The 22281-nt window shown below is 37.8% G+C and overlaps 1 protein-coding gene across 2 annotated transcripts; it reads right to left on the bottom strand.

Moving 5' to 3' along the window:
- Window positions 1-6292: 6292 nt before the first annotated feature.
- LOC123876231 (probable cytochrome P450 301a1, mitochondrial) lies at window positions 6293-22127 on the bottom strand. Of its 2 annotated transcripts, XM_045922417.1 has the most exons (9): window positions 21629-22127; window positions 11114-11307; window positions 10074-10275; window positions 9389-9551; window positions 8872-9041; window positions 8548-8626; window positions 7505-7702; window positions 6925-7068; window positions 6293-6326 (listed from the first exon to the last, which is right to left on the bottom strand). In XM_045922417.1, the coding sequence occupies exons 1-8, from the start codon at window positions 22102-22104 to the stop codon at window positions 6961-6963; spliced, it is 1590 nt and encodes a 529-aa protein (XP_045778373.1). In that variant the 5' UTR covers window positions 22105-22127; the 3' UTR covers window positions 6293-6326; window positions 6925-6960. The 2 variants fall into 2 exon arrangements, with proteins under 2 accessions (XP_045778373.1, XP_045778371.1); XM_045922415.1 differs by lacking the exon at window positions 6293-6326 and having other exon boundaries at window positions 6339-7068.
- Between the last annotated feature and the right edge of the window lie 154 nt (window positions 22128-22281).

A 22281-nucleotide genomic window follows, 5' to 3' on the forward strand; every position in this document is an offset into this window, starting at 1 on the left:
CACTGCGCGTTACGTACTACAGAACACATTTCAATGTTTTTGTGATGTAACCACAAACTCACAGTTTCCTGATTTTTCCCTTTCTTGACCGACACGACTCATAACAAAGTGATCCTCTAAGGGTTCCTTTTTTTCTTATGAGGTACGAAACCCTAAAACTATGTTAGGGAAGCTTTTTGCTGGCCCTAGAAGAAGGACTTCCCTAATTTAGAATCCAGTATTTAATTGAACCCACGATTCACCGAGTTTTATTCAACCATTTGACGCATTTCTGCTTAGTACCGCCATGCAAAATCGACTCTGCCCAGGCAAATTCAACCTTGCACATCTTGTAGACTTTTCCTGTAACATATTATAGTCGTTCAAGAGAAAGTAATAGATCTTCGAATGATTGAAAGCATTTCGAACTTCGAGAACTGTTCAGCAATGCGAATGTCCGACAATGATATAATGGAAGAGATCGCTTTAGTGATAAAGGGGTCGGCCCTTTGTTTTTAAATTTTATTCTGTATTTTCAGTCTTTATAATATTATAATTTAACAACAACTGTAAATTAAAAATTTATAACACCCCCGACAAGTGAAGGTTACAGTAACTAGAAAAGAGCTGATAACTTTCAAACGGCTGAACCGAATTTCATGGATTATAGCTAAGAACACTCTCGATCAAGCCACCTTTCAAACAAAAAAAAAACTAAATGAAAATCGGTTCATTAGTTTAGGAGCTACGATGCCACAAACAGATACGTCAAACTTATAACACCACTCTTTTGGGTCGGGAGTTAACAAGGATCGCCACAGAAGAATTTGTGCCGCCTTTTATCCCGCGGATCCCAATTACTCTCTTGAGATCGGCCATCATATCCGGGGTCTTCCAAAGCAGCGTTTTCCAGTGCGACTTAGCCATTGAGAAGTCTACTCTGGAGTTGATAGTGACGAATGTTTTTTTTAATTCGACTTTTCTGTTTTTATATTGTTTCTTAAGTATTTTAACAATAATTATGATTTATAAGTTAGAAAAACTTCTTTTTGTGTCTCTCTAGGCCTCTCTAATCTAGGTTTTACTCAAACTTAGATTAGAATTTATTATATTAAACCTAGATCAGATAGAGGCACTTTGAGGGGCCTCGCGAGGCCCTATTAAGTGCGAGGCCGTAGGTGAGGGCCCACTTCTCCCACGCCTAGCTATACAGATTTCTACATTTCTGTAAATACTACGAGCACGATGCTGTGATAGCCTAGTGGTTAAGAAGTCCTCCTATTCAGGAGGTCGGGCTCGGGGGGTTGAGTCCGGGCACGCACCACTACTTTGCGGAGTTTTATGTGCGTTTTAAACAATAATTATAAAAAAATATATCACTTAACGGTGAAGGAAAACATCGTGAGGAAACCTGCATACCTGAGAGTCCTCCATAATCTGAGCTTTACTATCAGATTTATAGCACTAGCCCCATTGTTACATAACTTACATAGCAATTATTGTAAGAGTGTGAATTTTCTCACTCATCTATGTACTTACCTATCTGAAGATATTCGTCATAAAACAAAAGAATACCTTGGTAGGTGCAATTATAGAATCTAGGGAACTCAAGGTAAACTTGTATTGGATCAAATCTGTTTATTAGCATTATATGACTATTTACTTACATCGGTAGGTACATTTTCTGGTCTGGAAAAGAATATGAAATTGAACTTTTTATAAAAAAATTAGATATCGATATTCTATGCCTTACTGAGCATTGGCTCAATAGTTATCAATTAATTGTCAATCTTGGAAATTATTCATTGTCAAGTGCGTTCACAAGAAAGAAGGCTATTCGCGGAGGATCTATGATAATAACCCGCAACAACATTAATTACAAGGAACGAAAAGACATTCTTAATCTTTCGGTTGAACGCACTATTGAGCTGTCCTGTGTTGAGCTGGAGCGATATATTATAGTTTGCGCATACCGACCTCCTTCGGGTGACTTTTCTCTGTTTGAGGACGTCATGGAGGAGGCACTGAGGCGGATATGTAGGTCATCAAAAAAAATATTGATTTGTGGAGACTTTAATATTGATATTTTACTTCACACCTCCTTTACAGACAGATTACTTAACTTATTTAAAAGTTTTAATTTAGAAAACATTTTTGTTGAGCCAACACGTGTAACTGCAACTTCAGCTACTTGTATTGATAACATTTTTGGTGATTGTAAAATTGTTAAAAAATCCATTATCACCACTCTTAGATCCGACCACTGTGGACAAATGATATCTGTTCCCAGCTCTCAACAAAATATAACAAAAGTTATAAAGTATAGGCCAGTCACCACCAAAAAAGTAAGGCAATTCAAACTCAATATTTTATCTACTTTACCTACAATTGACCTTACACAGGGTGGTCCGGATGAACTCTATAAAGCTTTTTTTAGCTGTATAAACTCCCAATTTAATTGTATTTTTAAAGTCATAGAAAAAAGATTGTTTAAAAATCTTAAATTTAGTGAGTGGGCTACTGCTGGCATTTATAAAAGTAGGAACAAGCTGTTTGACTTGTATGCAGAAAAGCAATATAATTATACTCCAACATTTGTTCAGTATGTAAGAAATTATTCAAAATTATTTAGAAATGTTTGCATACAAGCTAAGTCAATTCACATAAAACAGAAAATTATTAATTCTGATAATAAAATCAAAGCAGCTTGGGATATCATCACAGATGAAACTGGGAAACGTAAAGTGGAAAATAATAAATTGGAACTTAAAATTAACAACCATATTACTGACTCCGACTTAGAAATAGCAAACGTATTTGAGGACTTTTTTCGAAACATTCCAGTCACCACTACCAGTTCCCTTAACTCGTCGCCAACGAAAGCCTACACTCTTCTAAGGAGCAATGTTTCTGAGTGCAGTGTATTATTTAAATTTGAACACGTTACCCCATATGATATTGTTAAAGTATTCAAATCGCTACAGTACAAAAAAACCGGAGACCTATGGGGAATTTCAGTAAAAGTAATCAGCAATATTATTGATATTGTTGCTCCATATCTTGCTCTAATCTTTAATGAGTCCGTAGATTCAGGATCCTTTCCAGATCTTATGAAATACAGTAAATTAATTCCTCTTTTTAAATCGGGTAGTAAAACTGACCCAAATAATTACAGGCCAATTTCAATTTTACCGACTTTTAGCAAGATATTTGAAAAAATTATGCTCAACCAACTGCTCCAGCACTTTAATCTGAATAAATTACTTCATTCGGAGCAGTATGGTTTTACTAAAGGTCGATCAACAATCGATGCGGGCGCAATGCTTTTAAAGCATATATTCGATGCATGGGAGAACTCACAGAATGCTATTGGAATTTTCTGTGATTTGTCTAAAGCATTCGATTGCGTTTCGCATGAGACTCTCTTGGCTAAATTGAACCACTATGGAATCAAAGACTCTGCGCTTAGTCTCATTGCGTCCTACCTCAGTGATCGTATACAAACTGTATGTGTAAATGATGTGAAGTCATCCGGATCAGCCTCACTAATGGGTGTTCCACAAGGCTCTATCTTAGGTCCCTTCATGTTTTTGGTATATATAAACGATTTACCATATTTCGTCCAAAATAATTGCGATATTGTACTATTTGCTGATGATACGTCTTTGATTTTTAAAGTCGATAGAAATTATAATAATTTTGACGATGTAAATAGAACCATATCGCAGGTTACTCATTGGTTTACTGTTAATAATTTGCTTTTAAATGCAAAGAAAACTAAGTGTGTCGAATTCGCATTGCCCAATACTAAGACGGCAAATGATTTTAATTTAATGGTAAATAATGATATGTTGAAAGTAGAAGAAACTACCGTGTTCCTAGGGATAACTTTAGATGCAAAGCTTCAATGGAACGCCCATATATCAACACTTGCTGGTAAACTCAGCTCTGCTGCTTACGCTGTTAGAAAGATTCGACAGATAACTGATGTGGAAACTGCAAAAATTGTATATTTTGCCTATTTTCACAGTATTATGTCTTACGGAATCTTACTATGGGGTAAAGCGGCAGATATTGGAAAAATTTTCGTATTACAAAAAAGGGCAATACGCGCAATCTATAATTTAAAACCGCGCGATTCCCTACGAGAGAAATTTAAGGAAATAGGTATTCTTACAGTAGCTTCTCAATATATTTACGCTAATATAATTTTTGTACGACAAAACATTCATAGTTACAAAAAAATCGGTGATTTCCACGACCGGCAAACTAGAAACCGTGATAGGCTCGCATATCCTACGCTCCGCCTCAGGAAAGTTGGAAAATCGTTTGTGGGAATGAGTGTAATATTTTATAATAAAATTCCACAATCAATTTTAGACTTGCCTTTACACAAGTTTAAAAAATCTATTAAAAGTATGCTCCTGAAAAAAGCTTATTATACAATCGAAGATTATGTAAATGACAAAAAAGCTTGGATTTGATGCGCTCCAGCAATACACGGCGCTGCAATTGCTTGTATACAGTATGGCATATTATTGTAAATTGTACATTTGAAAAGAGCAACCGCCGAGTTTCTTGCTGGTTCTTCTCGGTAGGAACAGCATTCCGAACCAGTGGTAGATTATTTTGACGATTCAAAAGCACTTGTAAAAGTTTAATTGAATAAAAATAATTTGAATTTTGAATTTTGAATTTTTATATTATGTTATATCGCCGCCAACTAAGCGTAAAGCTTGTGCTAGAATAGAATAGAATAGATTTTTATTCAAATTAACTTTTACAAGAGCTTTTGAATCGTCAAATAATTTAGCACTGGTCCGGAATGCCGTTCCTACCGATGAGAACCAGCAAGAAACTCGTAGAAAAAGAAGCTAGGTAGGAGTAGATACAAAAATAGTGCAACGAGTGGGATTTGAACCGCCGACCTTTCGAAATTCAGTCCGCTCCTTAACCGTAGCTATTGAGGGGAAATGTCTTCTCCACCCAGGCGACTATTTAGTTTTTATTAGTTTGTTGTAGCGCCAATAGAAATATACACTGTGGCAACTTTCGACCTACGAGTATTACGGTTCATGATATACAGCCCGCTGATAGACAGTCAGACGGACGGACAGACGGACGGATTGCTTAGATTTCTTTTTTTGAGCGTACTATAGGTATATGCTGCTGCTTCATTGAGTGACATTAAAATAATTTCTCGTGGAAAACCTTCAATGGATTAAAAATAAATGTCAATTGAGCTCGGCTATCATTCAGCTGAGTTATCTGGAAGCTGCTAAGTCTCATTAAGTAGGTATTTTGTGGTGTTAGGCAACTTTTTAACGACCGGACGGACGTGTGTTAGTGTTACTACATAGTATAAATATCTGCTAAGCACTAACATTTGCGAGAATAACTGCCTAGTTGTCTCAACTCTAAGTTTCCAGTTACTAAAAGTAGATACATTACTATATACGTAGTTACACAATATCCTAGTAACGTTTAAAAACTATTTACTGACTTCATGAATACCTACTTATTAGACAAACTCTAGACAACGGTCGTAGAATTCAGAAAATGTGCATAGAAGTGATAAAAGAGCCTACACAGAAATGTTATAACTTATAATAATCTACTTAAATTATTGCTGAGAGGGGGTTATAAAAATTAGTCTTTGTCCGTCTGTTCGTTATTTGTTATCCATGCGTTTGCGCATCAATCAACGGATTGAGTTGAAACTTTGTACAATGTTGTTGCACTTGCGTAAAGATTTATTGATAGTGCCATAAAAGTACAGCTGGCGCGTGAGTCGGATTGCAACGCGTGCCGTTCATCAGCTAGTTTAATAAAGCAAATTTGTCTGGTTGGAGGCTTCGGCCGTGGCTAGTTACCACCCTACCGGCAAAACCCTGCTGACAAGCGATTTAGCGTTCCGGTACGATCACGTGTAGGAACTAAAGGAATTTAATGAAAACTGTCATACCCTTCCAGGTTAGCCCGCTTCCATCTTGCAGCTTGCTGCATCATCACTTACCACCAGGTGAGATTGGAGTAAACCAAGGACGGACTTGGAGAAGGAGCAATTAAAAAAGCAAACAACTTTGGATTTCTCAGTACATATTTATTTACAAAAATCATAATAATATATGAATAAGTCCATAATTATATGATATTTTTACGTTAAAAATAAAATAAGACGCGAAATATAAATAATGAAACAAAGGCAGTGTGTTCACCATGCATTATTGTAATTTAATTTACTTAAATATCTTACATTATTCACGAATATATTATTCAAAATAAGTAGGTATATACTAACGGCCGAAATTAATAATAATAATCAATCTATCTGTAATCTGTCGATAAGTTACTTAGCAATGTTGTTATTCTTCAAAGGTCTTTTTGACAAATAACAGCGTTGCTAAGTAACTTATCGACAAGTTAATGATAGATTCATTTTGGCCGATAATAAACATTTGAGCAAGTTAAACCGTGGTCCCGGTTATTGTCACTAACATCTGATAAAATAATCGTAGAGTTGAGTATATCGTACTCACGATCGTTAATCAATTTATTCTGTCGATAACTTACTTAAAAAGCGTTGTTACCTATATTATATTTTTGTCAAAAAGACCATAAATTTTTTTAACTGTAAGTAACAACGTTTGTCAGCTACTTATCGACAAATTACAGATAGGTAGATTTATTTTAATATTTAATATTTGTATTTTATTATTATTTCTAGTCGAATCTCGACAACGATATGTAGTAACTACACACTAGATTGGCTATTCCAAACAAGAATTTTTTCACTCAAACTCAACTCAACTCGGAACTCAGATCGGCCAGTGTGAAGTGAATGTAAAGTTTGACAGCTTCGTAGTACAAAATGATTTTTGTGCAGAATAGCCGTGTTTTAGGTGATATACATTTAATTCAATGATTATGAATTAATCGAAGGGGGTCGTGACCCTCAGTAATGAGGAATACGACGCAAGTTTATCGTTCAAGCATGCGCAAGCGCAGCGGGCCATCGGGCGCGTACATGAATGTGACGGCGTACTCCAGCGGCGCGTGGTGGTACTCCAGCCTATACCTGCGCAGCAACTGGAGAACAGAAACATTTTGAGTTTATATCATAGATCTTAGGTTGAAATCTATAGACCGCACTTTGAATTTGCTAAGACTTAAGTTTCAGTTAAAACGAGACAGATTTATGTCAGATAAAGAGATAAACTGCTCCATGTGGATTTTACTAGGCATGCCAAGTCTTAGCTGTAGCAAGCAGTCATATTTGAGAAATAAAAATTACAGTGTACCATATACCATGTCTTCATAAATTTCATATGAGGTACCTACATGTGAGACCTTTATCACTCTGAGTGGAGACCCGTTCTCTGTAGTGAGCCGGCAGTGGATTGAAACAAATAACACAGAAAACTTTGTCACTTATCTATTAACTGTAGAGTCCATTACATGAGTATTACCAGGCTGTCAGCAGAAAGAAGAGGAGAATACTTTTGAAGCAAAATTGTTTCTATACCTTAGCTAAAAGGACTTGTATCTCCAGATCAGCAAATCTTCGTCCCAAGCAGATCCTTGCGCCAAAGCCGTAGGGCAGAGATGCGAAAGAGTGCAGGCGGCCAGTGCTCTCCAACCACCGCTCCGGCCTGAACTCATCAGGGTTGGAGACGAACTGCTCCATATTCCCCGTTACGATGGTCGGGAATACAACTTGTACCTGAATGAAAACAATTAAATAATGAACCTCTACAAATACCCAAAAGATTTTTTGTTTATGCCTACAGCGCCTTTGTAGCAGTCACAACGGCATTCTGGATGCAATTAGAGATAGGTTAAGCTGCCCAATAACGAAACATTAGGTAGCTGTGGCCACCGGGTGACTAGAGTTGCCACGGTAGGCTGCTTATATTTACTTAGTAGGTAGGTACTAACATAATAATTGTAAGGAATTATTGTGACGAACATACTAAATTTGTAATTATCTTGTAATAATATGGACCTTTCTGAAATAAAATATTATTGATTTTATTTATTTATTTAAATGAGTGGTGATCTCCACATAGAGACACAAGATGACGCTACTATAGCTATAGCCACACGCTTTGAAACTACCAAGCGTTGCCTCGAAGTTTTTTTTTTTAAATTAGATAGCCTAGCGCTTGGCTGCAATCAGACTTGCTAGCAAGTGATGACGCAGCCTAAGATGGAGCGCGCTTGCCTAGAAGTTGCCTATTCACTCTTGACTTGAAGGTACCAATACCCATACCACTGGAAGGGAAAACTGATGCCAGAAGGGAGTTCAACATCCTAGCAGTTGGGATTAGAAAAGAGGAAGCAAATCGCTTCGTACGACCGTCCATTGAACCTAAATCATCTATTCCCGAACAAATAAAATAGTAACCAAGACTTCTCATTAATTCATCTACAACTAACATAAAAGCCTGTTCCAGAAGGTAAGGAAATAAAGGAATGGGTGACTATTGAGTTAAATGTAGTTTCAAAATGAGAATTGAGAATGAATAAGAGTAGGGACTGAAACCCCAAAAGGTCTCGTCTACTTACTCCTTTTGGGATGTGGTATCCACAGATGACGTCGTCTTCTTGAAGAGTTCTGCCATTGCCGATGACTGTTGAGTACATTCTGAAAAATTTAGATTTTTTCTAGAATAAATTGTTATAAAAAGAATATTAGCCATGTTAATCATGACTAATACTCCCCCTTTCCCCTCCAATTAAGCGTAAAGCTTGTGCCGGGAGTGGGTACGACAATAGTGCAACGGGTGGGGTTTGAACCGCCGACCTTTCGGAATTCAGTCCGCTCCTCTACCGTTGAGCTGTCGAGGCTCTAAATTTTGCCTCTACAATAATAAACTCGTTTCTACTAACCTGAAAACTTCCCTAACAAAAGCTTTGGTATAATGAAGTTTGTCCAAATCGGAATAGCTCAAGGGTTTACTGGGGTCGGGTAGCACTCTTTTGATTTCCTCCGCCATTTTGTCCTGTTGCTCCAACCTTGTCGCCGCTTGGTATAAAATTGAACAGACTGCCATTGATATCTGAAAAGTACGGGTTTATTTAAGCTTTTACTGCATAAACTCTATCAGAACTGAATCAGATATATACGTCTGAGCTCTTTTCGTAGTACCTAATAGAAAGAAGTGCTACGTTTTAGCGATGCTTAGACATGATTTTTTTAATGCGCCAGGTGATCAAGGACTCGCTTATTTAATCCAAAGGCTAATCTTGGCTATAGCGCCAGTATCTTGGCCACCATGCCCACAATCACCACTGACTTTGATGACTTTTTAATTTATGGTAGGTTAACATTTGTATATTTTTATATCAATATTTTATTTTATGCTATGTAACTACCCTATTTTTTTCAGATATACTATTTACGTACCGTATCAATGCCAACAAGTATAAGGTCTAGGGCCATGATAGTCGCAATCTTTGGGTCGCCCTCACTCTGTAGAACTCGCTCGAGCAAGGAGAGGTCGTTCTCTGACGTGACTTTCTTGGTCTTCAAACGCTCCAGTGCTTCGTTGATGTAGCGTGAGCATAATCTGCAAGAATAATAAATAATTTGAGTAAACATATTTTCAGTATCCATCGAACCGCTAGGCATCATAAAGGTCTGCAGCCCTAGTTAGTCGATTTTCCATTGGAAAAGAACGAAGCGATTGACTTCGTCGAGTCGAAAACGCACCTTTCCAGTTTTCCTGTTTTTTGCTACCCATAACCATTGCTACCCTCAAGATGTGAACATCAGTCATTGAATTCTTCGTAAAGTTGGACGGAGGTTCCGAAACCTTAGGTTTTTGACTAAAAATTAAATGTTGCCAAATGTTGTACACAAACGGTTGGATGTCCTTTATTGTTTAGGGGCAGAACTTGGCTCTGGACAGACATTTAGCAGATTCGGCGTCTTCCATTTTCAGAGCTGTTTAATCGCAGCGTATAGTGAGACCACACAAACTGTGGACGTATAGCGTTCCAACAAAGCGATGAGTGCCAACGACCACCATCCTCTTGGCTCAGTGAAGCTATCAAGAAGTAAGTACTGAGGGGCAGAATCCACAACTTACTCGACAAAGAAGTTCATATTGTTGACGTATTTGGTCCACAGCGGCGTGGGGAAGTATCGCCAGTAAGGCGCCTTCAGCTCGAGCACGGCGACGTTACGCAGCGCGAACTTGGCTGCGTCGATGATGCGTTGTGGCTCTGAATTGCTGCTAGTTTGGGGAGAGAGACAGCCGAGCCGGACGTCAAGCGCCACGCGACCAATACCTGGGAAGAAAACAATTCAATAGTCAATCAGACATCAAGTAAGACTAAAGTGAAGTTAATACGCAAAAGACTTGAGGGAGGGAGGGAATCAATTCAAATTTATCTATAGATGTCTATTATACATCATTGAACTCCAAGTCCTTAATCATGATGCTGTAAGGTACTGTACTCTGAGTTAAGAAAATCCATGCCTCTCAAATGGATAACTTTTATGAGGCTTGCTCACACGTCGGGACACCGTCTCCTTATTCATGTACGCACCCAGACGGAGAAACCAAAAATATTATGTAGAAAAAAGCACCAATAAATAAAATATACAACGGAACACTTTACTTTATGTGGCACTAGAGGATACCCGCGACTTCGTCCGCGTGGATGTAGGTTTTTGAAGATCCCGTGGGAACTGTTCGGTTTTCCGGGATAAAAAGTTGTCTATATCAATAACATGGACGCAAGCTGCCTCGGTACCTTTCTTACAAATCGGTTGAACTAATGGATCCTTAGGAATCCCGTGGGAACTCTTTGATTTTCCGGGATAAAAAATAAGCCTATGTCCGTCCCCGGGATATAAGCTAACTCTGTACCTTTCGTCCGAATTGGTTAAACTGTTAGGCAGTGAAAAGGTAGCAGACAGACAGGCACACTTTCGCATTTATAATATTAGTATGGATTGCAACGCATGCCGGGTACAGCTAATTAATCTATAATTTTTACTCAAACGAATCGCAAGGAGCCGCTGGATTTAGGCGCCGCAAGACCGGGGTGTGTGGAAGTCTCTACAAGAGACCTTTGTCCAACAATGGACGCCTATCAGTTGATGATGATGATGATGACTTACACTCAAGTGACCACCGATGGATATCGTTGTCGAACTCGTGTGGCAGATCACCGACTTCGTCCCTCGCGTTCTCCATGTATTTGATGAAGTCTTCCGTCACCAGCTCGATGGGTGTTACGTACTTCTTCACTGTTTGCGGCTGCAAGATCGGTCGTTGAACCTTTGACCGAAATTTGCGCCATTGCTCGCCGTGCCTGAAAGTTAAATTTAATATTTTTAAAACTTTTTAAAAGTATAATAGCAGATTTTTCAGCATGGGGGTAATGTAATGTCTTACGTCAGGTGCCGGGATAAATCCCAAGCGTAACGAGGGATTTTAGAGTAACACCCGAGCGTAGCGAGGATTTTGCATTTATGGTTTAGGGGCGTTTAGTAAGACAAAGACAGCATTAGCCCTAAGTTCAATACTCTACTTTTGATACCTCACGAAACAGGGGTGGCTCTTTCAAAATCAACGAATAAAATCATAATTTAGAAAATGCTGGAAGCAAATCGAAATATACTTACTTTGAGCATTATTAGTTTCCCGAGTTAAATTACTATTATTATAAAGTTAAATGAATAATTTTATTTCAATAACACCATAATATACCTAACGTTTCGCAGATAAGTTTTGGAGGGAATTTTCAGTAATCTTTTTTCTTTACTCTATGGTTCGTGTTTCTGGCGAGTGAAAGGGACGTCATCGTACGTCGAAACGAGACAGCAATAGTTGATGAACTAAAAACTTTGACCGAAAACCATAATGATTTTTTGGTCTGATCCAGCACTTGAACCACAGACTAAAGAACCTAAAACATCATGATCCTACAACGGCTACATAATATTGAAATCTCCATACATTGATACGTACCTAAACCTCAAAGCAAACATTTCGTAACTTATAGACTATAGAGCATTCGTTTCGACAAATTCCCAAGGCTGTCGGGTCACATAAATACGTGAACAAGAACCACGAACTCCGCACGTCCTATCGAATACCACGCTGTGGTAGGTATCATGATACTATTATTACAAATAGGGACCTATTAAATAATGTTATTTGAACTTCCATTTAATTTATCGCTGTTTTTAGGGTTCCGTACTAAAGAAACCCTTTTTGTTTGTCATTTTGTTTTCTGTCTGTCTGTCTGTCGTGTCTGTTGAGTGTCAAGAAACCTATAGGATATTTCCCGTCGACCTAGAATCATGAAATTTGGCAGGTAGGTAGTTCTTATAGGTAGCACCCGGTAGAGTAAAATCCAAAAACCGTGAATTTGTTGTTACGTCAAAAAAAATTAAAACCAATAATAATAAATAATTAGTATTTTCAACTTTCAAACTAAGATTAATACCTATACCAAGTGGGGTATCAATTTGAAAAATATTTACCTGTACATCTCGATAGACGATAGAGCTCGAAGCTCTAGATGTATAGGTACGTAAATCGCTGATTTTTATTTATTTTTATGAATAGTTTTTTAAAAAAATATGACTGTAGTACGGAATCCTCGGTTCGCGAGTCTGACTCGCACTTGGCCGGTTTTTTTTTGGTATTGAGCTAGCGCTATAATATGGCTATTTACATTCATCTTACTGTTATAGGTAACATCATCTTTTAGCACATTGGTTTTTACCATAGAAAAATACCTACGTAGGTACATACCTATAGTTGTTTTTTACCACAATTAACCCATAGGTATAACGTCTGGTAAGATGTGACTCGTAGACGTAGGTACATATACCTATGATTGTATTATTTAATGTACTGGTAGGTTTAACCTACTACAAATTAAAAAGAACCCATCGTCCAAGTAACGCATAAACTGCAAACCTACGTTCAGCAATTGTAATAAAACTGCATCCAAATAATTCAAAAAATGCATGCAAAAAATGAAAAAATAATTTTTAAATTGCAGACTGCAATTTGGACCTTTGTTTACAGTCCAAAGTACAGTTTTGGAACTATAGATAGGAGAATTTTACTGTACCCGGATTACTCACCACGTGAATGTGATAAAGGAAATAGCTTTCTGAATGAAAATAGAAATGAAATTATTACCAACTGCATAGATCTACTTGCTTTAGAATATTTATGATGTTCGTGCAACAATGCAGTGATTATTTACACGAATCACGACTAACCGTTGCCAGCGACTTCGTCCTCGTAGATTTAGGTTTTTATAAAATCTCCTGAGAGTGAGAGTTACTGGAATACAAGTGTAAATTAAAAATTTATAACACCCCCGACTAGTGAAGGTTACAGTAACTAGAAAAAAGCTGATAACTTTCAAACGGCTGAACCGATTTTCTTGGATTATAGCTAAGAACACTCTCAATCAAGCCATCTTTCAAACAAAAAATTAAAATCGGTTCATTCGTTTAGGAGCTACGGCCTACGATGCCACAGACAGATACACAGATACACACGTCAAACTTATAACACCCCTCTTTTTGGGTCGGGGGTTAAAAACTATTCTATGTACGTCTCGTCGCAAACTATTTCTGCGCCCAATTCAATAGAATCGGTTCAGTGGTTGAGATAATATGGCAATGGGCAGGTCATGTCTGTCGCAGAACCGATGGCCGATGGGGCAAACGTGTTCTGGAGTGGAGACCGCGTATCGGTAAGCACAGTGTGGGACGACCGCCAACCCACTGGACCGATGACCTGAAGAAGGTAGCGGGGAGCGGTCAGATGAGGAAGGCGGAGGACCATGTTTGGTGGCGCGCTCTTGGAAAGGCTTATGTCCAGCAGCTGTGGACGCATACAGGCTCATCGAATAGAATGGTTGAGATATGAAAACTTAACAGACAGACACATTGTAGATGGATTGTAAACAAGTCTAGGTATAAATGCAAGTTGTGTTGCATTATTACAATGCAAATGCAATAGGCAATTGTGGATTGAATATCTTTGATAGTTATCTTAGTCAAGAGGTAAGTATTTATAGTTATTTAGAGTGATATACCTACTGAATACATAACGTATGACATTACGAATTCCCCAAATTCAGTTCCTGGCAAAGATATCAAGGAATTTGTTGTCATCAGGCCACCTCACATCGCTGATTACAGCAGTGCGGTAATTGCTACATCGATTGAAAATATTAGGATCTGCCTTTTTAGGGATAACGATGGCGTTTCTTTTTTATTTTAGTTTATTCAGATAGTTAACCCTTGACTACAATCTCACCTGGTGGTAAGTGATGATGCAGTCTAAGATGGGAGCGGGCTAACCTGGAAGGGGCATGGCAGTTTTTCATTAAATTAAACCCATACTCCTTTGGTTTCTACACGGCATCGTACCGGAACGCTAAATCGCTTGGCGGCACGGCTTTGCCGATAGGGTGGTAACTAGCCACGGCCGAAGTCTCCCACCAGACCAGACCAGATATTTAGAAATTAAAATTCCTTTGTTTTTACGATGTCGTTTTGTGTGGCAGAATTAGGAAATGGTTTTTAAAACCCTAATGAATAAAAAGGAGCTAGACATAATATCAGGGGGCACGGCAGTGCCCCCGCCAAGACGAGCCCAATGGCGGCCGGGGCGCTACGTACCTTTTTCTCGAAGTGTTTCGCCGTATTTTCGACCCGTCATAACTTCGGTCTGGATGACGCTAGAAAGCTGAAATTTTCAGTATAAGGTGTCCTCAGCAAATTTACCAAATATACCAAGTATCAAATATCTAGCTTTTATGGTTACAGATTTATTGATACCTAAAATACGCCGATTTCGTCCCTCACTGATGATCATCAAAACCTCTACTCAAAACCTCTAAGGTACTTCCCGAAGTCCTAGAAGACTGAAATTTGGTATGTAGACTAGAAATTGACTACAAACTACAGGAAAATTATGAAATTGGAAATGCCCCCCCTCTACGCCTCTTATGGGTGAAGCAAATCTGTAAATTCTGTCGCTAGAATGCTGATATTTTCAGGATAAGATGTCCTGGGCAGATTTATTAAACGCATTGAGTATCAATTGTCTAGCTTTTATAGTTTCAGATTTATTGACAGTCAAAACTTCTAGTCTGTAATTCTAGGGTACTTCCCGAAGTCCTAGAAGACTGAAATTTGGTGTGTACACTAGAAATTGCATACAAACTACAGGAAAATTAAGAAATTCAAAATTTTCCCCCTCCACTCTCACGTATGGGGGAAGCAAATTATTTGTAAAGTCTATCGCTAGAATGCTGATATTTTCAGGATAATATGTCCTTGACAGACTTATCAAACGTACCAAGTATCAATTGTCTACCTGTTATGGTTTCAGATTTATTGCCATTCAAAACCCCTCTAGTCAAAAATTCTAAAGTACTTCCCTAAGTCCTAGAAGACTGAAATTTGGTATGTAGGCTAGAAATTTCATTCAAACAACATGAAAATAAACTTTTCCCAGTCTGTACATTTAAAAAATGTGTTTCCTGAAGTCCTAAAAGACTCTAAGACTAAGAAGAGATCTGCTTTAAAATTGAGTTGCAAGATTCCACCCAAACAAACATAGTTACATACATTGCAAGTGGAATAAAAGTTTTTAAAAAAAGAGGTAACGATAGAGAGCGGGCCATGAAAATGATGTAGGTACCTACAGAAAATAGATCCAAAAAAAACTCTAGGGCACCTGCCAAAAAGAAATGAAATCCCACCAAAAACATTTCATGTAAAATGTGGCCAAGACTCACAAGTTCATAATGCTTTCACTGTTAAAAAGTTATGAGATCTCTAGTAGAGCCAAGCCCCTAGCTGAGCTTAGAATTGCGCTGCCCATGGGACCTATCCCAAGTCCAAAGTATATAGCTCTTAAATGCTCTTGAGTATATCACATTTATAACAATAAAGAACAAATAACTCTACTTACAAGCTCTGATTTTACAAACCCTAAATCTTGGTTAAAAAAGTACGGCTTGGCCGTTTAATGTTCGTGAAACTATTACATGACATAACATATTATATTAAGGTCATAAGGAATAGTTTGTTCGACAATTACTAATTTTTATTATACTTCATGATTGTCGCACAAGCTATTCCGGGCTTAAATGTCATATCAGATAAAAGTACCACGAACATTAAACGGCCAAGCCGTCCTTTTTTAACCAAGATTTAGGGTTTGTAAAATCAGAGCTTGTAAGTAGAGTTATTTGTTCTTTATTGTTATAAATGTGATATACTCAAGAGCATTTAAGAGCTATATACTTTGGACTTGGGATAGGTCCCATGGGCAGCGCAATTCTAAGCTCAGCTAGGGGCTTGGCTCTACTAGAGATCTCATAACTTTTTAACAGTGAAAGCATTATGAACTTGTGAGTCTTGGCCACATTTTACATGAAATGTTTTTGGTGGGATTGCTCTTTACACAAATACGCTAATAGACACTCAAAGATGCCTAGGCGAGAAGTATAATATTGACTTATCGACAAGGCTGAGTGTGTTTGTTCATACTTATATGGATGTTCTCCCTAAGGGTTTGCCTTTGTACAGGTTCTTAGTATGTCATTCTTACCTACTTGAGAAAATATTTTTTCTACAAGGAACCAAAAGCTTGTATAATCCGCCAAACCAATGAAATCTGTATGGTACAGATTTCGTTGGTTTGGCGGATTATTGCAAATTAAGCTTTTGGTTACTTGTATATCTTGGACTTCCGCAAAATAAGGCCTGCTTCTATAATACAAATATTCTTTCTCTCAATATTTATATTGAATCGTCGTCATCGTCATCAACCAATAGACCGCCTTTGCCCCCTTCTATCTCTATACTACATAGTTGACGCCCGCGACTTCGCGTGGATTTAGGTTTCCCCATAGGAACTCTATGGTTTTCGCTCTCCATCGTCCACTGAATGACTCGGGCCTTCCTTATGAGGCCTATATAGTTAGCAACCTCGAATGTCTCCAGCCATGTCGCCATGTAGATAGGTAAGTTCATCAACCCTTAATAAAGTGATTGGCGAATTGTTTTAACTACTTACTTAGGTAGTACCTACTTACCTAGTTTTTTGAAAAATAACTCTTGTTAATTTATAAATATATTACTTACCTACTTATTTTTTATACGTAGTCAATTAAAAATCGACCCAATTGTAATGATTTTACGGGTATACATATAATGTCACATTATGAAAAGAGAATCATTACAAAATTGCTGTACCTACCGGAAGTAATTAACGATGATAATGGGTGCTAGTTGGTGCATGCATACGAGTACCAGTTACCACGTTCAAATAGAGATGACATGACAGCTATGTACTGGGCAGGTATGTTACTTTCGCTTCGCCCTAGTTCCCAAGTGGAACAGTATCACTACGCTTCTCAGTTACGTTTAAAAACAAGCGGTAAAACTAGAAGGTGCAACTCTTGGAGGTTCTTTACGTCCTCTCAAGGACGTAAAGACCCTCTCATAATTTACTTAAAGACTAGCCTTTGGAGCCTAGACCTACAGGGGTCTAGGCTCCGAATATGATTTTGTTCCATTCGGTGTCGAGACCCTAGGTCTGTGGGGTCCTAGTTAGCGCTCTAAGGCTTTTTAGGGAAATATCAAAAGGGTTAGTCGACATCACAGGAGACCGAAGAGCTGGCAGCTACCTCCGACAAAGCCATTCAAAGGGGGAACGCTGCCAGTGTCTTCGGAACCTTGCCTAAAGGGACTTCTTTTAATAATTTTTAAGGTTTTTAGTTTTAGGTTCATTGTTTTAATAATTTAGATTTTAGATGATCTAAAATTAAATGACATTTACTTTAATCTCTCATACATTTGTGTCTCATAATTTTCTTTTGTAGGCACCCAAAGTACCTACACAATCTCTAAATTGAAAATCTAGTTTAAATCTAGTGCTAGTAGTAGGTAATTTGAAATGATATTGAACGGGTTCTGCTAAAGATTTCCATTGAATTATTATTATAGTATGTAACTACTAATAATTCCTCAAAGAAGTCTTCAGCAATTGATCAGGACACGGGTATCTACTACCTATGTCTCATTAAAATCAGTTAAACTACCGAGTGGGAACGAGCATTTGCCAAGGCTTTAGCAAATAAATTAATTTCAAATCAAAATACATTTAAAACATGTTAGGTATACTAGGTAGGTAAGTACAAACAAGTTAAAATATTAGGTATAAACAGCGGATAACAAGAAATCTTAACGTAAAACCATGTTGTTATAAAAGGCTATGACCAACTTTACTTACTACACCGGTTTTACTTAGCCACACTAGCAAATAAATAGGTGTGATTATGTTCAGGTTCAAACAAATAAACACCTTAGTCAATGTTAATAAAGTTTAATTTACAAATGTGTTCAAGGATGCTTGGTAAAAATTCTCTCACGTAAAAGTCTCAAAGAGAAACGCAGGTACCACTGCACTCATTGATATAACCGACAACCACTTCATATTGTCTGAATAAGTTAACCTTAGTAACTCACTATAATCTAATAGATAATATAAAAAAATTGGCCTAATTTTTTTTAAATTATTTAATCGATTGCAATAAGAAACATTGCGGCGGATGCTCGATTACTTCAGTCAGATTGCTAGGAAAAACGCGAGTAGCATAGAGAAACTCTTGGTCACTGGTAAGATCGGAGGAAAGAGAAAGAGAGAGAGAGGAAAGAGGGAGAGAGAGGTCAGAGAAGCGGTCGGCACACCCATCTTTCAATCGGTGTTTTAGATTTTTCTAAAAATAGGTATGTAGTTTTAAAATTACAGGTGCTCAAAGATTTGTATGTAAATTTTTAAGACCGCGTAACTTTGAAACCGAATATTTTAACAGAAATCTGGAAAACCACAGACATAGATATTAGCTTCTAGAATTATTATGTCTGCAAAATCATGGACTTTGGTTGCTTAACATTTAAATGAAATTGGAACTACGTTTGTATGAAGCGAGTGACGGAGAGACCCCTCTTTACTTCCATGCTAACAATGAGAAGTGATAATGATAAGTGATAAATACAAATGCCATGTGGCGCGGCATCACAAATCAGTCATCTAATGGTCATACTATTTACTGATGTTTTAGCACAATGACGTACGAATTGACTTGTAAAAGCTAACTACCTACTGAAATTCATTGAAATCCATTCAAATTCAAACCTGTTGTCCCCAGTCAGTCTTACTTTATTTTACACTAGCGACCCGCCCCGGCTTCGCACGGGTGGACATTTATTTTGTCTATTTTCCGGGATAAAATATAGCCTATACGGATTCGGAAGAATCCCTCTAAGTAATGGAAAAAGAAATTTTGAAATCGGTCCAGTAGTTTTTGAGCCTATTCAATACAAACATACAAAAATACAAAGGTTTCCTCTTTATAATATTAGTATAGACTAGCTGTTGTCCGCGACTTCGTTCGCGTGGATATAAGTTTTTGAAAATCCCGTGGGGAACTCCAAACATCCACACTTTCACATTTATAATATTAATATTAGGATTAGGATAACCTGACCTTGAACAGAATAGTTATTTTTTCATCTTATGCGGTCCTTCGCCTCTGTTCTCCAAATTGTTGTTTTTTGCGGAGAACTCCCTAAATGTTTTTCAGCGTCCTTGGTTTAAAAATTGTGCATTATATTATACCTACCCACCCGGCTAAGGTCTTCCATACATTCAATTTATAGGTTCTCATTAATCACCTTAATTATTATTCAGGTTTTTGTGATCCTAATATAATAACCTTGATCTAATTAATTTAAAGACGAGTTAAGTCTGTCTATGAGGCCACCTGCAGTATGTATTCAACTGTTGTACCTATAACGCGCCTTGTTTATAATCGTATGAGCTAATCCATACCCAATAGCCAAGTGCATTACAAAAGCAGTTGCATCATTTCACTGCCTAGGTCTAAGTTACGTCCTCGGGCCACATCGCATGCATGATGGAGCAAACAATCAAGTCATTTATGCTAATAGGCTATCATGACTGGCTTAAATGCAGTTTAAATATCTCTTCTCAACTGTGAGATAGATAGGACACATTTTTAACCCCCGACCCAAAAAGAGGGGTGTTATAAAGCCGTGTATATCTGTGTATTTGTCTGTGGCATCGTAGCTCCTAAACTAATGAACCGATTTTAATTTAGTATTTTTTGTTTGAAAGGTGGCTTGATCGAGAGTGTTCTTAGCTATAATCCAAGAAAATCGGTTCAGCCGTTTGAAAGTTATCAGCTCTTTTCTAGTTACTGTAACCTAACACTTGTCGGGGGTGTTATACATTTTTAATTTACACTTGTCCATTTTGTAAGTGAAAGACGTTATTCATGCTTTTGTAAACAATAATATACGATGGAACTAGATAATACAATTTCTAATCGACACGCGAAAAGAATGCGTGTGAGTATTTTGCGACAACACCAACATGAATATAGGAAGAATAACTACATTTACAAATTACAATTCATGAAATGCTATATGGTAATTAGGTACCTATTCGAGAATTTCGAGAGACAACGTGGTAACAAGGCAATGGATCAACGTGAAAGTTTGCTTGGATAAATTATAATTGTCACTCTCCCGCTCTACAATTATTATTTCCTAGACGATGCCCGCAGCTTCGCCCGCGTAGATTGGTCAGATCCCCTGCAGCATCAGGATTGAGGAGTTGGAATCCAATTTTTTTATGGAACAATGTATGTAATGTTATGTGCCATTCCGAAGATTATCCCTTTCAAACAGACAGTCACTTCAATTTTATTTATTAGTTAGTTAGTATAGATAGAGCTGGAGGGTGACATTTGATCACAGAAAAATGGGTTCCATTGGATGACCTAAATCCACGGGGACGAAATCATCAGCAAAATCGAGTACTTAAGTGGTCTTAATATAAAAGAAAAAGGTACTGCCTGCCTGACTGATCTATCAACGCACAACTCAAACTACTAAATCGTCATGTTTCGATAGTAATTCAAGAAATGATTTTTGAAAATTCAACCCCTAAAGGCGTAAAATAGGGGTTTGAAAGTGTAGTCCACGCGGACTAAGTCCGCTTAAGCTAGTAGAACATAAATTGAAATTGAATAAGCTAATATTATGCAGGTTTGAAAACCTGACTTTTGAAATATTAAAAAAATATGCAAAACAATCATATGAGTCAAGGTAAATATCGCGATGAAATAGTCTCTCGGTAGAATGGAAAACCTTGATTTTTATGTGAACGTCAAAATTCTCTAATACAGTGACCACCATTGATACCTACATAAGTACTCAATGGTGACCACTAACCGGTTTTTGTAACAACATCCCCGATATGTCCCCGATTTGAATTTCTAATTTTCTAATAGGTTTTCAAAAAAGTTGTGCTCTGGACTCTATAAAAATTATTATTAGTAGTTTGGTACTTATCTAATAATTTTGAAAAACTCTTTCGAAATAAAATAACAAAATATGATTGGATTTTCATCACAAGCAAGAGATTACTTAGATCCTTGGTTCAATGTCATCCATATGCATCGCTCTCTAGATATTATACACGCCTTTCCTAGAAAGTCAAGAAACCTGTTGTTTTAAGATTCAGGTGTATTATTAAAAATATCAACTTACACTCCAACAACACCAGGTAGCTCTCCAAAAAAATCCTTTCGAACCTCCGACTTGTATTTCACGAGACAAGGCATAGCAGGTCTAAAGGGCGTAGGGCCCTCCCTCCTGTACATCCTTTCAATCTCATCTGCATCGTACACAAACAGCAAATCCGGTCGCCCAATCAAACCACCCAACCGAACAATTCTACCGTATCTCTCCAAGAATAACTTGGTCACTTTCGCGAATTCCGAAATGTCGAATTGCCCGATGATTGGTACCATTCGCCACGTATTCCCTAGAAGAGGAATTGGCTTAGGGCCTGGAACTTCAGAGTAAGGTTTGGCATTGGCAAAAATTTCCTCGTTTAGGGCGGCCGTTGGGGCTATTTGAGACCTTTGCCGTTTAGAAAAGGGGCATCCCGTTGTTGCTTGGCGCGCGTTTGTGAGTTTGAACGGACGCGAATACGCGGTCAGAGAACGCAATGAGCGACCCATAGCGATTAAGGCCGCTTCGACGACTGGGGACGGTTTCGTTCGCCTCGGAGATCGTAGAAATACCGTTGTTCTCGCCGTATTGCTGTCACGGACATCGATCTTTACATTCTCTTTTTTGTTTGATTCAACTGCGGTTGTTTTATTTTTTAGTTTTATCGGCATATTGTTGTACTTATA

The sequence above is a fragment of the Maniola jurtina genome, chromosome 21 (assembly GCF_905333055.1).
Source record: "Maniola jurtina chromosome 21, ilManJurt1.1, whole genome shotgun sequence".
NCBI classification, from domain to species: domain Eukaryota; kingdom Metazoa; phylum Arthropoda; class Insecta; order Lepidoptera; family Nymphalidae; genus Maniola; species Maniola jurtina.